The 13,829-nt window shown below is 40.4% G+C and overlaps 1 protein-coding gene across 1 annotated transcript; it reads right to left on the reverse strand.

The window, feature by feature from the left end:
- Positions 1-3,504: 3,504 nt before the first annotated feature.
- On the reverse strand, positions 3,505-4,386 carry LOC129720237 (uncharacterized). The gene has a single exon (XM_055671686.1). The coding sequence runs from the start codon at positions 4,384-4,386 to the stop codon at positions 3,505-3,507; it is 882 nt and encodes a 293-aa protein (XP_055527661.1).
- Positions 4,387-13,829: the final 9,443 nt, after the last annotated feature.

Here is a 13,829-nt window from a genome sequence, read left to right on the forward strand (position 1 = left end):
AAATACCAGAATTCAGTTTTTCAAAAAACGAGAACGGATTCGCACAGTATTATCACTAGAAACGAGGAGTCAAATTGACACAGACTAACTTTCTAGGGTTAATACGTGTATTGTCGGTACCAGGATATAACCAGAGGTCGGAAATTGACCAAAAACGTCATGTTAACCCATTCCCGGCGGGTGATGCCATATTGCATCACCTGGCATCTAAACTGGTATTGTTATGTTATGTTATGTTATGTTATATTTACAAATTCCATCTGACAATTTTTGTCTTAATGAATAAAATTAACAACTAGAGACGATTAACAATAAATTATTAGCGAATCCGCAGGCGACGTAAAAAAGTGTTGATGGGTTCGTTGAAGTCGAACAGTTCTGCAACCTCGTTGAACCTCGTAGACATAAACCTAATTGCATCATGCTGGCCGTACCGACTATACCTTGCCTCCAAGTTCAAAAGCTGACGTCTCCGCAGATTCCTTTCTGGAGCGTAGAGATTCAATTCTGCGAGAATAGCGGGTGAATCGATTTCATTATTCAGGACCTTCGCAACAAAGATAATTTGTGCGTTAGATCTTCTTCTCTCCAACGTCTCAATCCCCAATAACATGCAGCGGTGCTCATAGGGGGGCAACCTCGTAGCGTCATGCCAAGGAAGATGCCTTAGTGCCATACGCACGAATTTTTTCTGAACAGCTTCCATGCGATCAATCCATACCTTGTTGAACGGACACCAAGCGACAACCGCTGATTCGAGCATCGATCTTACCAGGGCGCAGTACAAAGCTTTCATGCACATTGGATCGCGGAATCCATCGGCAATTCTAAAAATAAATCCTAGTTGCTTGTTGGCTCTTAAAATGACATCTTCGTAGTGTGCCCGGAATGTAAGCTGACTATCCAAAATTACGCCAAGATCTTTAACTTGGCTTACCCGCTGAAGAGCTTGCCCAGACAAGCTGTATGGAAAGCTAATTGATTGAAGCTTTCTGCTGAAGGTAATCACATGACATTTTTCTACACACAGGGTAAGAAGATTACGGTTGCTCCAATCACTGAAGGCATCAAGCAACTTTTGTAGTTCCAAACAGTCTTCGAGACAGGCTATAATCCGAAAGATTTTTACATCGTCTGCGAAAAGGAGTCGTGTACCTCGCGGTAAAATTGTAGCAACGTCGTTAATAAACAGTGAGAATAAAAGTGGACCCAGGTTGCTCCCTTGCGGCACTCCAGAAGACGTTGTAAATGGCTCGGAATGTGACGACCCAAGACTGACACATACAACTTTGCCGGTCAGGTACGAATGAAACCATTTCACGAGCATAGCGGAGAGCCCCAGTTTATCCAGCTTTCGTAGAAGGATGTCATGATTAACACGATCGAACGCAGCCTTGAAGTCCGTGTACACAGCATCCACTTGCATTCCCGCGTCCATTGAGCGAGAACACAACGAAGAGAACTGCGACAGATTGGTTGTGACGGATCTCTTAGGATAAAAACCATGTTGGTCACTAGAAATATAGTTTTTGCACGATGAAAACAGCACTGATCTGACGACTATTTCGAAAACTTTGGAACAAGCACATAATGATGTAATTCCTCGGTAATTAGCTATGTTGCACTTGTCCCCTTTTTTGTGTATCGGTGTGAGCAATGAATTTTTCCAACTAGTAGGAAACAATCCTTGCTGCAGAGAAAGATTAAACATCTTTACAAGAGGCGCCACCAGGTTGTTAGAGCAGTTTTTCAACAATGATGGCGGGATCCCGTCTGGCCCAGGACAAGTGGAATGTTTTAGCTCTCGAATTGCACTCAAAACGTGCGCTTCTGTCACTTGGAAAACTCCACAATCGAAACTCTCCTGCGTAGTATCGCGTATTGCAGCATCAATCTGATCTGGCGTAGCAACTGAAGACGAAAAAGCGGCTTTAAAATGCTCAGCAAATAATTCGCATTTAGAATAAGCTGTGCTAGCAGACAAATCACCGAGGAACATGGAAGCTGGTAATCCATTTTCCTTTCGTTTAGACCGAACAAAAGACCAGAACTTTTTTGGATGTCGACGTAAGCTTTTTTGAGTTCGCTCAATGTAACGAGAGTACAGGAATTGATTGTAAAATTTGTATGTGTTGCTTGCGAGTTTAAACCGTTGCTTTGCTAGAAACGTGCGATTTGTTTGATAGTTTCGTTGAGCAGCTCGTCTACGGCGCTTCAGCTCACGGAGATGTCGATTAGCCCAAGCAGGTTTCATCGGCGGTCGTTGCAGTGGAACATGAGCTTCAATTACTGTTCGAATCGTTGCGGTAAACATGTCGACAATGTCCGTCAGATCCTCTTGCGAATCGATGAATTGCCAGTCAATTGCTGATAACGCTTCGTTCAACACATCGTAATCAACATGCTTAAAATTTAATCCCCGATGTTGTGGAGCTAATTCAAGTGCACTAGGCACTACTTCCGTCACAGTCACATCCAGAGAGGGATGATCCGGGTCAATTCTCACCATAGGATCGTCGGCCTCCATCACAGAAAGGTTTTGAAGCGCTGGCTCGTTCACCAGCACTAGGTCGAGAGTTCTAGCACGAGCGTTTTTGACTGGATTTGTTTGCGTCAAACCGTTGAAACAGAATGCGTCGTACAGAGCACTTCCAGCTGCGGTTAAACGTGATCTACTTGTATCAACAACAAGGCCACTGCTTTCCGAAGGTACCCAATGTAGCTCTCGGTGGTTATAATCCCCAAAAAGAACAGCAATGTCGAGGGGATTCAGACGGGATAGAACGGATCCAATTGAGTCAGCATGTTTCTGAATAGCATCAAGATCATTTCGACGATCAGGGGGCAGATACAACACTCCAATGCTTACGGATGACCTATCCAGTTGGATTTTTACCCACAGTTGCTCAAGCGTGTTACTAATCGGTGCTGGGTCTATGCAGCAGCAGTGCCTGGAGGAAACGGCAATCAAGACTCCACCACCACGCGATTTTCGACTATTCACCCTACTGCGATCCATTCGAAATACAGTGAATGAACTGCCAAAAAGCTGCGGCGATAAAATGCAATCGTCCAGCCATGTTTCAGTGAGAACGATAACATCGTACTCAGAGTCGGAAGCAGCAAGAAAGAAAGTGTCGATTTTTGTCCGGAGTCCACGAGCATTTTGGTAAAAGATGCGTAACTTTCGTTCGTTTCGTACATTGATCAAAGGACGTCTTAGCTCGGTCGTAACAGATAGTGGATGAGATATGGTAGGCGGTAACGAGGAAATGCTGGAAGCGATAGGCAGATCAGATCTTGTCAAGTGTGAAATAGAATCATACTTGCCTGCGTTAGATATTTGGAAGACCCCTTCTCCACGCCCACACGCAGGCCTGGGACGGCTGCCGGTCGCTGGCTGGAATGGCACGACTGCGGAGGGGGGATTAGGGGCTTCCATATTACTATTATCATTGCGTCCCAGTTGTTGGAAGACAGGAAGGATGGTGTTTTGAATACAATTTATTCCGTCATTACTACTTCGTCCTGGGGTCCTAGGGAGTGAGTTGACATCGGATCCATGATTGAAGATTGTTGAGGGTCTGCATTCAGTGATCGAATAGGATTCCAAAAATTTTCAGCAGCATTATTGTCTCTAAACTCGTGGAACAACATTCCTCTAGGCCACGTTGAAGTCGAAAGTGCTTTAGATTTTAGGTCAGCACTAATGCCAACTTTAAACGAAATGAATGACAGCGATTTGATATCCTTTCCCTTGGCTACCAGCCTAACAGCTTCAACGTCATTTGTGCCCAATCTTTGCTTTGCCAACTGGCAAACTTGTTCAGCAGTAACGTCACGAGAGATACGGGACAAGTAGATCCAGAATTTTTGACTAGGAGGTGGTACGGTGAATGTTCCATCCGAAGGCGACAGCGAATTTCCAGTTCCACACATTAGATCAGATTGACGACGTTCCACAATTTCAGACTTTTGAAACAGCCTTCGGCTACGCACAGATCGCATCGGATAGATCGGCCGGGTCGATGATTTTGGCGTGTGTGAGCTGGAGTTGATCAAAGCAGTAAAATTCGAACGAATTTCATTTTTCAGCTCAACCATGATCTCTGTCTTCAAACTTTTCGCAATTTCACCATGTGCGCTGAAAGCATTATTCAGTCCAAATTCGAAAGCAGTACCAACAGCAGCCCGAAAACGAATATCGCCCATCAGTGAAGTGCAAGATTGACACATCCAGAAAAGTTGCTTATTCCGGTGTATCTCTTCTGCAATAGCAGGTGATATCTTGCAACATTTCAGGTGAAACACGGCCTTACAAAAACCACAGCATTGCACCGAAGCATCAGTTACCTCTTTTTTACAGGTGTGACAAGCTGCAGTCATGTTGTCAGTAGAGCTTTCTAATTGACGAAGCGAAATCACACTGTGGATATGCGCCTGTAGATTATGCAACAAGTGTACAGTAAACTTGCAAGCAAGGAGTAGTATCGGGAGAATCTGGTAGATGGCGCTTTGGAAAAAAAATCGAGCGTAGCGGTAGGTAGACAGTGTGTAGCAAGATGCGAATTGCAGAATGTCACTTTAAGCTGCACAATTCACTACCGATAAACTAATCACAACACGCACATATAAATTATTCTCCAATAACAGAATGTACCGAGAGAAGTCACAAACGTAACGTAACGTGTTGAACGCGAAACGGAATCGAAATTACACGAAAAATCGACAATTTAAAAGCACCGAAATATCAACAACTAAAACATAAGCAGTGATGCTAGTTAGTTAGGTATTACAGCTTAACAATTATACTTGATATCTTGAACGATGAAACTATTTTATACGGTTAAAGAACATATCAATCTACAATACGCAACCCAGTTTTTGTCAATTGTACATGTTAGTGTTAGTGAGTAATAAGAGTTTGAAGGTTATTTTTCGAGGTAGAATCTGATTTCTCTCCGCAAAATTCAATTCAAAATTCGTCAGGTCACTTTCGAGCATCGTTGTATTTCTGCTCTGCCTTCTTTTTACATGGAGATGTACCGGAAGCAAGCAAAGCATGGCTTCCATGGCTGCAATCGGCGTTGAACCAAGCTGATTGTGATTTTAGCCCCCAGATCTTGCCGAACAGTGTACTGCAAGCCCAGATAGCCGAAGTTACCTTGCTGATAGCGTAGTCTAGTTGAGCAGTCCAGTTTAGTTTTTTATCCAAAATGATTCCAAGTTATTTGGTCTCATTGCTAAAACTCAGTCTTACCCCATTTGATAGTGAAGGAGTGATTGAATGCATGCTTCGCTTGGTAACGGGTATAATGACTGTTTTAGCGGGGTTAATGTTCAGCCCTTCTTCTAAGCACCACAGAGAGGTAGTGTTAAGAGCCTTTTGCACACGACTAGATAAAGTTGCATCACATTTTGCCCGAACAATAAGTATACGTCATCAGCATAACCAATGACTTCGTAGCCGTGTTGCGATAGCTTTTTAAGGAGAACGTCTACCACTAGTGACCATATCAGTGAATAGAGTACTCCTACTGACGATCTTTTTCCACTGCCCTTGCTGTGACAGACGTATCTCTCAATGCAGCTGTGATATTCCTGTTCGGAAACATTGCTCAGATCCAGCTCATTGTAGCATTGTCGACTCCTTTATTTTGTAGAGCCGTGTAAAGTAATACAAAGGACGTGTTATCGGAAGCTCCCTCAATATCAAAAAAAGTGCAACCACTGTCTCTTTATATTTCAATGACTTCTCGATCTTTGTCAGTAGGCAATACAAAGCGGTTTTAGTAGATTTACCTTGTTGATAAGCATATTGATGCTTATGCGAAAGTAACTCCTCCAGAAACTTGCTGCGGATGTAGTTGTCCGTATTTTTGCCATAAACTTGAAAAGAGTTGAAGTAAGACTTATAGGTCCGAAAGCTTTGGGCAATGTTTTGTCTTTTTTCTTTGGTTTGGGTATGGACACCATTTAAACGTCGACAGTCTCAGTTCTATTGAGGCTCTCCGATCGATAAAGTATGTTAAACATTGTCCGTAATTCCTGAGAAAAATACGGGAGCATTTGAGTGCTTTATCCGAAAAATCTTTTCAGATTACATTAGTGTGGGTTCCTTCTCACTGCTTGATACCGGGTAGTGAGAAAGCGATTTAGATAAGGTGGACGGAAAAAACATTTAATGAATTTTTTACATGTGTACGTCAGAACATGATTATCAGTTGGCAAAATGCTTGAACCAGAGGGGAACTGGGAAGGTGGTTACTTTCCGTAATCCCCAAGGTATCGACGAGCCCGTGGCTCAGGGGTTGGATATAGGTCGGGATTTCATTTGCGTGAGGTCCCGGCTTATGTCCAAACACTGTAAAGAAAGTGGTATCTGTGCCTGTGGTGAAGGTCATCACGACATTGAGCATGTTGTTTGGCCATGCCTTGTACATCGTGACGCTAGGTCTAAATTAATAGCTTGCCTTCAGGCCGAGAATACACGACGAGCTGTTCCTGTTCGTGATGTCTTGGCGAGCCGTGACTTACCCTACATGTTCCTTATATACGTTTTCCTGAAGTCCATTCATGCCCCAGTCTAGTCCCATTCCCTTCCGCATACATTCAATCAAACGACAAGAACATGTTAAAATCTTGGATTCGGAATCAATAACTAGTCCCCGGACGATACTCTCAGGGCCGAAAGGATACATCTCAGTGAGCCAGTTCGTAACATCTTGGCCTAGAGGAACATGTTTATCTTTGTAATAGAAAACCATCAAACAACAAATCAGTGATTAAAAGAAAATATTCTAGGATGTAATTGGCTCCGTAAAACATTAATTTGTATTGTGCCGTGTCGAATAAATGTTGTGAACAAAAAAAAAATCTAGTTTTAATTTAGATCTAATTTTAGCTCATAGTCGGCAGCGAGGATAAAAAATTTGCTTTTAGTTTTTAAGTTGCTTAAGAGAATAAGATACGAGTTATTAGTGGCGCCGTAAAAAATTAATTGTATTTGTGCCGTTTAAAAAATGGTATGTGGAAAAATAGTAGGAGGGTGGTATTCAAGACACGACCGCATGACGTCGACTACCGTATTCTTATATTCCATTAAAACAAATAGTAGAGCGAATTGCAACGCTTCTATTACAAAACTTCGAGGCACCAAAGGGTACCAGTTGCCGATTATTCTTTTTTACTGGTTAGTACGTCCAGAAATCCAGACATTTTAGTATTTTGCAGTAGCCATGTACTACTAACCGGCACGAGATGACCGGTACAATTTTGTCTTTCCTCCTTTCAGCTGCTAACACCTAGCGTCCGTATGTAACCGGTACGGTTTAGTAATGAAACTGATGGGGATTGATGGATTGATTTATTTTGAACGGACTTTAACCCCAAACGGTCATTCGTCCCTCTGTTTTGCTTGAGGAGAAACAGTTTCTTATATAGCCCGAAGACATACGCTGGATGATGGTGGCTTCTCAAACCACCTGGCGGGGCGAGTCTTTTTCAGTTTCAGGTTGTATTTACCCAACGATATCTGAATCAGATTACCGCTGGTGGGGTCCAACTCAGATCGAAGGGAAGCCGAACTGAAAGAGGTAAGAGCTGCAGCTAACCACTACCACCGCCGCTGTTGCCCGCTGCTGATCCACTTCGCCTATTGCCATCGGTGTTGATGTCCGCTGCTGCTGCCTGCTGCTAGTAAACTGAACTGATGGGGTGAAATGTTCGAACGATTCCTCTTATACCAAGGCTTCGTCAGTAAGTTAGAAAAAAGGAGGAGCTAAGTAGATAATGAAATGACAAGGAACGTAAATAAGCATCGGAAACAGAAAGTGACAACAACAATAACAACAAAGTCAGATCGATTGTATCCGTTAGTGTCGACTGTGCTTGGGAAGAGAGGTACACCCAACGCAAACGGGGAATATTTTAATACTTTTGGGCAATTTTTATTACTTTTTGTGTCTTATGACTGCGCATCATACACAATAAGTAACAAACAAAAAGTAATAAAAATTATGACGGCCACACGCTTGTATGTGTTTCTGCAGGAGAACATACAGCCAAGCACCGCAATGCATGTGTTGGCAAGACTTCACTCGCTACATTTGTATTGATGCAACGATCTGGTTCATTTTTGTCTCCCTTCATCCACACATAATCAGAATCTCAACCGTCAACCTCAAATTTCCAATTAGAAACACTTTCGTTTCGTCCCCTAGGGTTTACTTGAAATGGAAATATGTAATACTGTCGGACCAGAGTTGCCGAAGTTGCGAATATTGTTCTGAATGGGCACGAGTTTTGTATATTCAAACAGGTCCAAATGAGTTTCCATGAACCAATGATTATGTGCTGTAAATAGCTTGCAAGAAAGTGAATGTTTTTACTTTTCTCTGACGCAGACAGATCGTGATGTCATTTTAAGGCGCATTTCAAGTCTTTGAAATCATCAACGTTTGCATTATCTATGACTGGGAAAATGTTGCTTGGCAGCTCTTGTCATATTTTTTCGCTACTCCGTATGCATACAACGAGCGAACTAATACACGCCCACCGGATGAATTGGAGATTGAAAAAACTTGTAACATGTGCAACTTATGCGACGGTGTGTGATTTTTTTTGACTTGAGGTGGAAAGGGAGCATTTTTCGGCAGAAAAAACGTTGCATGTGGTTGAAACGACCATTATTAGATAGTCGTACTCTCATAACACGTGCTAAATATATGACAGTATGTGTTGTTACTTGACTGGGGAAAAATTTTATTGCTTTTTTAGTAATGGATTGTTTACCTAAAAGGTAATTTTGCGCTATTGCTTCTAAAGTAATAAGGAAAAGTTTTGCGTGTAGTGATTGGCTGCGCGGTATGATTTAGACAATCGATATAAATTACCAATTCTTCAATAGTGTATCTCAAACAATAGTCTGTAAAAGAATTTCTGATCAATTGATACCAAAACCTCGAAAACCTGATTATAAATGACTGAAAAATATGCGCTCAAAATCTAACCAATTTTCTCTGGTTTACCTTGGTTGAATTACTAGATTTTCAAATTCAGGTGCACCAAAGAATCTGACTACACCATTTGATTCGTTCAGACGTTCAGAATCTCTGGTCAAAATTTCAAAATCATCGTACGGTACATTTTTGAGTAAGGCCCTTTTTGAAGGTAGTAAAGTACGAAAAAGTGATATAAAAACGACAAAATACTTTTATTTATTTGAAATTCCCATAGTGCACAGAGGTTTTGACAACCACAGAAAAAATTATAGACAAAAAACTGATTTTAAGGACGGGTGCTCCACAAAAAAAAACTGTATTTTGTTGTGTTCAACGTACATATAGAGCATCGCAGTATTCAGCAATTATTTTTCTTTTAAAATTTTCCACAACTTTGCTGAAGGAGGCAATCCGGTATATTGAAAATTAGAAAAAAATATTTTTTTTATCTAACTGTTGGGTGGATTGATCGAAAAACTAGAAACGCCAAAAGTAAGGCCTTGTTCTATGAAACAATTTTTCTGAAGACATTGAGTACATAAAATCAATTTTTCATAGTCAAATCTAGAACGATCACGATGGTTCGAATTTAGACCACTGTGCACTGTGGGATTTTCAAATAAATCTTTCCAGCAATTATAAATGTCTTGAAATATAATACTTGGAATGTGTAGAAACTGTATTGGAAATTTTTTATAAAATTGTGGCTAAAAAACGTGCTTTACAGTGAGTATTTCATCGTTTTCTATCACTTTGTCGTACTTCACGACCTTCAAAAGGGCATTACTCAAAAATGTACCGTACAATGATTTTGAAATTTCAACCAGAGATTCTGGACGTCATAACAAATCGAATGGTGTACTCAGATTCTTTGGTGCATTATTTTATGAGGGCACGGAAGCACCGTGGTGTGCCATTAGTCGTAGGGCCTTTCACTTGGTTCTTGGATCAACGCGACGGATAACTGATCTTTGATGAACCTCCGACAAAGAACACTAGAAGGGCCTTTTGCGTGATGGAGATTCTCTTTCGTGCATGTGTTAGAGAGCTTTCCGCAAACCTGCTGCATGCGTGCTTTTCCATACTTGTAGTTCAGCAGAAAGCTCTGTGCCGCTATAAGGTTAGCAGATTGTTTGTCTAATTCCATCATCAGTTCGACAGACTTTCCAGTAACGTTACGACTCACCATGTACGAAGTCTCTCATTTGTGGTGTTCACACTGCCCTCGGAGTACCCTATGAATTTTAATGGCTTTGGCAGGTGTGCTCCCTCCCACGGTTAGAGAGAAGACGCCGTATTCTCCAGCCATCTAACTGTATCATTTTCGGCACAGTCAAGTTCTAGGATACCGTTTTTTAGACGGCTCCTAAACTTGGGCCTAATGGAAGATGGTTCCTGATCGACAATGCGATTCAGGATGGCGTCGCGAACAGTTTTCAACTATTCAGAGGTATGTCAGATAGTCAATCGATGAGATAGACAGTAGGGTGTCCCAAAATTGCACAAGTCTGGGGCTCACCCTCCAGATGATAGAAAATGGTGTTACGAACAAACTTTTGTTCGGCGGCAGCTCTAGAATATGATGTTTTCAACTGGCCCCGATGACTTTTTTGAAAAAATCGGTTTTTCTTATGTTAAATCCAAAAAACATGTCCAGTTATTCAATTTTCCATGAAACCTAATACTTTTATATTTTTTTACAGGTCCTTAGGGTGCAAACTGTAAGGGAAAAATTAGTTTCAGATTGATTATCGTCAATTCATTTTCCAAAAAAAAATCTATCGTTGAGAAAAGAGATTTTTCAAGTTTACTTTGACATTCAATCAATAAAAGTGGGTATTAAACCTAATGCGCTCACCAACTGAATACCATTAAAAGTTGGAAAATATCATGGGGAAGAACATTGCCAAAGACTACATGGCTCTAAAATTACTTGATTTTGAGTTATTTGTTTGAGTTATCACCCCGTGGTAATATGAGCCAATCTGAAAACCTCAAAAATACAGACAAAAAAAAATATGAACCAATCCTGAGATATAAGAGCAGAATCATTTCAAATCGCCTGGAAATTCGCGAAAATTTAATCGACCATTTTTGATTTGAATGAAACTTTGCACACGTATTTGGCTTAGCAAACTGAGCATTTTTCACAGGTTGAGAGATTTTTTACACCCATGAGTTACATTCTAAAAGGGCGTATGCCTTTTGGCATAGGTTTTATTCGAAGCATTGTAGCCCAGAAACCGTTGGTTGTATAGAAAAACTGTCTGAGAATGAGTTGTAGGGAATTAAAAATGCACCATAAAAAAATATACACTGTACAAAAAAAAATTGTTTTGACAAAAAAAAATCAAAAATAAACATTAAATTTCAATTTAAAAAAAAAAGGTGAATTTTTTTTTTTTTTAAAGAAACTTGACGTTAATGCGCAACTTTTAAAAAAAAGTCCAGGATGGAGAAATGAAAAAAAAAATTTTTATGGTAGATTATTTTTTTTATGAAAATTCTAATTAAAACATTTTCCAAAATATTTGTATTCTGATGATTTTAAAAGATGCAGAGAGTCATTTTGAATCAAAAAGCTCTTGGTAGTAAACATTCTGAAGGCATTGGTTTTTTTTGAGCAAAATCTGTGATCGTCGTGTCCAAGTTTGTGCTTTTTCGTGGTCACTTCGTTTGGAATGACCCATATTCAAACAGAAGATAAATCAACGTTCTATCATCTAGCCTTGTAATGAAATAAAATAAAGTTATGTAAACATCAACACTATTTAATATTCTTAGATGCAAAATTCAGAACTCTGCTCTGCAATCAGTAAAAAAGCAAACGTGCTCTAATGATGATGCAGAAATATTCGTTTGCAAAGAAAACTAGGCCATTCCAATCGATGGTAATAATCAACTTAATCAAATTTATCCCCAGGAAATCATATTTTCGTTATTCGTGTGTATGTTCCGAGAATTTAAACTAGAGCGCCGAATGAAATCACTTCCTTTCATTACATTCCAAGAGTCTTCTTTCTCCTAGTTCTCAAACTATACACAAAAACTGAGCAAATGGAAGAAACTTCGCTATTTGCATTTCATTTGCATATGCTTTCTTTCCGGTGTAATTTATCGACGAACTTGCATTTGTGCTGCTACAGTTCTCTTCTCCTATAGTTCATTCGCCGAAAACTTTGGAAACTATTCTTTCTGTTGAAATACTCCGTACTTTTCTACAGCTGTTATTCTTTGGCACTCTCGGTGAAAGAAATCTTTCCGTATCACTTTTATATTAGCGTAAGATTAAAAGTTCACACAAGACGGCCTTAAACCGAGCAATTGCTTAAGTTAAAACTAAAGCTAGAAGGACAGTCTGTCTGATAGAGCATGGCGTTATGCTTCTATCTACTTAGCTGAAAAGTTTTATTCTACGGTAAATCGAATCGAACTCAGATTGAGCGCCTGAAATGTGATACGTGTTATCTGGTGTAGACATGGAATTCTTCATATTTTGCAGTTGTTTTAGAGGACAACTATCCACTGGCGCCGATGGATGGATAAGATGGCATTGAATGTTCGACTAGCTTCATTCATTTGGTATCCAAGCTATTTTGGCGAGGATTCCCAACGTTGAAACTATTATGACACCAAAATGTTGCCATGAGACTTTCCAGGACGCTACCATGTTGCATATGTGATTTTTTCCATATCATTGATGCATCTATCGCTATGAATCTCTACTGTTTCGCACGTTTTATCCCACGAGCGACCTCTGCATGCTCACTTTTATTCATGATAGCTCATAAATTGTGCAAACAGGCAAACACGACATCATCTTTCTGCAGGCACTTTGCGCTTTTATCAACAACTTGAAACTCTTCCTGCTGCAATGATTTATGAATGCTATTAGTTTTCATGACTCCATCGACGGGCTGGACTGGTTGCTACATGGCACAGAGAGCACGTCTTGATTTTTCAGTGGATGTGTAAGGGAGAGGGATGATAAAAACAACTTTCCTTCGATGCTCGCTTTATGGTGAACTTTTTTTTTATTCAGCATTCATCCTATTTTAGTCAGCAATCGCGTTTACCGCAATCGGCTAGCAGGCAAGGGGGCATTGCGCGATCTTGTCGATTCGAAAAGTTTTGAAATTGCACTAGTTGGAAAATTCAGTTTGTCATCTGCCAGCAAGTTTGCTGATATCTCATTTGTAGCCTGGAGTTGTTGCTCCGATGAATGTTGACCAGGGTTGATATTTGTTGACACTCTTGAGTGAAAGTGAAATAGTACGAGGGTGGTATCCAAGACACGACCGTATGTTTGACGTAGGACTACGCTAGTTTTATATTTCATTTAGAGAATTCAGACTTTGTTCGATTTGACCACGTTTCACCTTCGACACGATTCAGTTTTGGCACGGTTCGACTTTGGCACACATAAGCCAAAAACGAGCGGTTATGTTTAATCATAATTCATAGTTATCTTGTTTTGCTTTTAACCAATTCAAGCTCAACAACCACCAAAAGAAAGGCATTTTGTCCATTGTGTTGCCGAAACCGAAACAGAAATAGACATGATCAAAGCAGTACACAGTACCGTGCTATACCTCTAATTACTCGGAAGAGTCATATCAAGTTTCTAGGTCGTTGAAGGCTTCATGCGGACCTGTCCCCGGTGCGTTCCTGATACTTCCAGATTATTGAGCCTAAATTCATCAAGCGACACCTCTAACGACTTACAATCCTATAACTAGCTCATTGGTGGCCACATATTGTTGAGTTCATATGACACCAGAAAGTCATAAAAAGAAAAGCGTTTATTTTTAACATGGTCCGATTTTG

This window comes from Wyeomyia smithii, chromosome 2 (genome assembly GCF_029784165.1).
Source record: "Wyeomyia smithii strain HCP4-BCI-WySm-NY-G18 chromosome 2, ASM2978416v1, whole genome shotgun sequence".
In the NCBI taxonomy this organism is placed as follows: Eukaryota; Metazoa; Arthropoda; class Insecta; order Diptera; family Culicidae; genus Wyeomyia; species Wyeomyia smithii.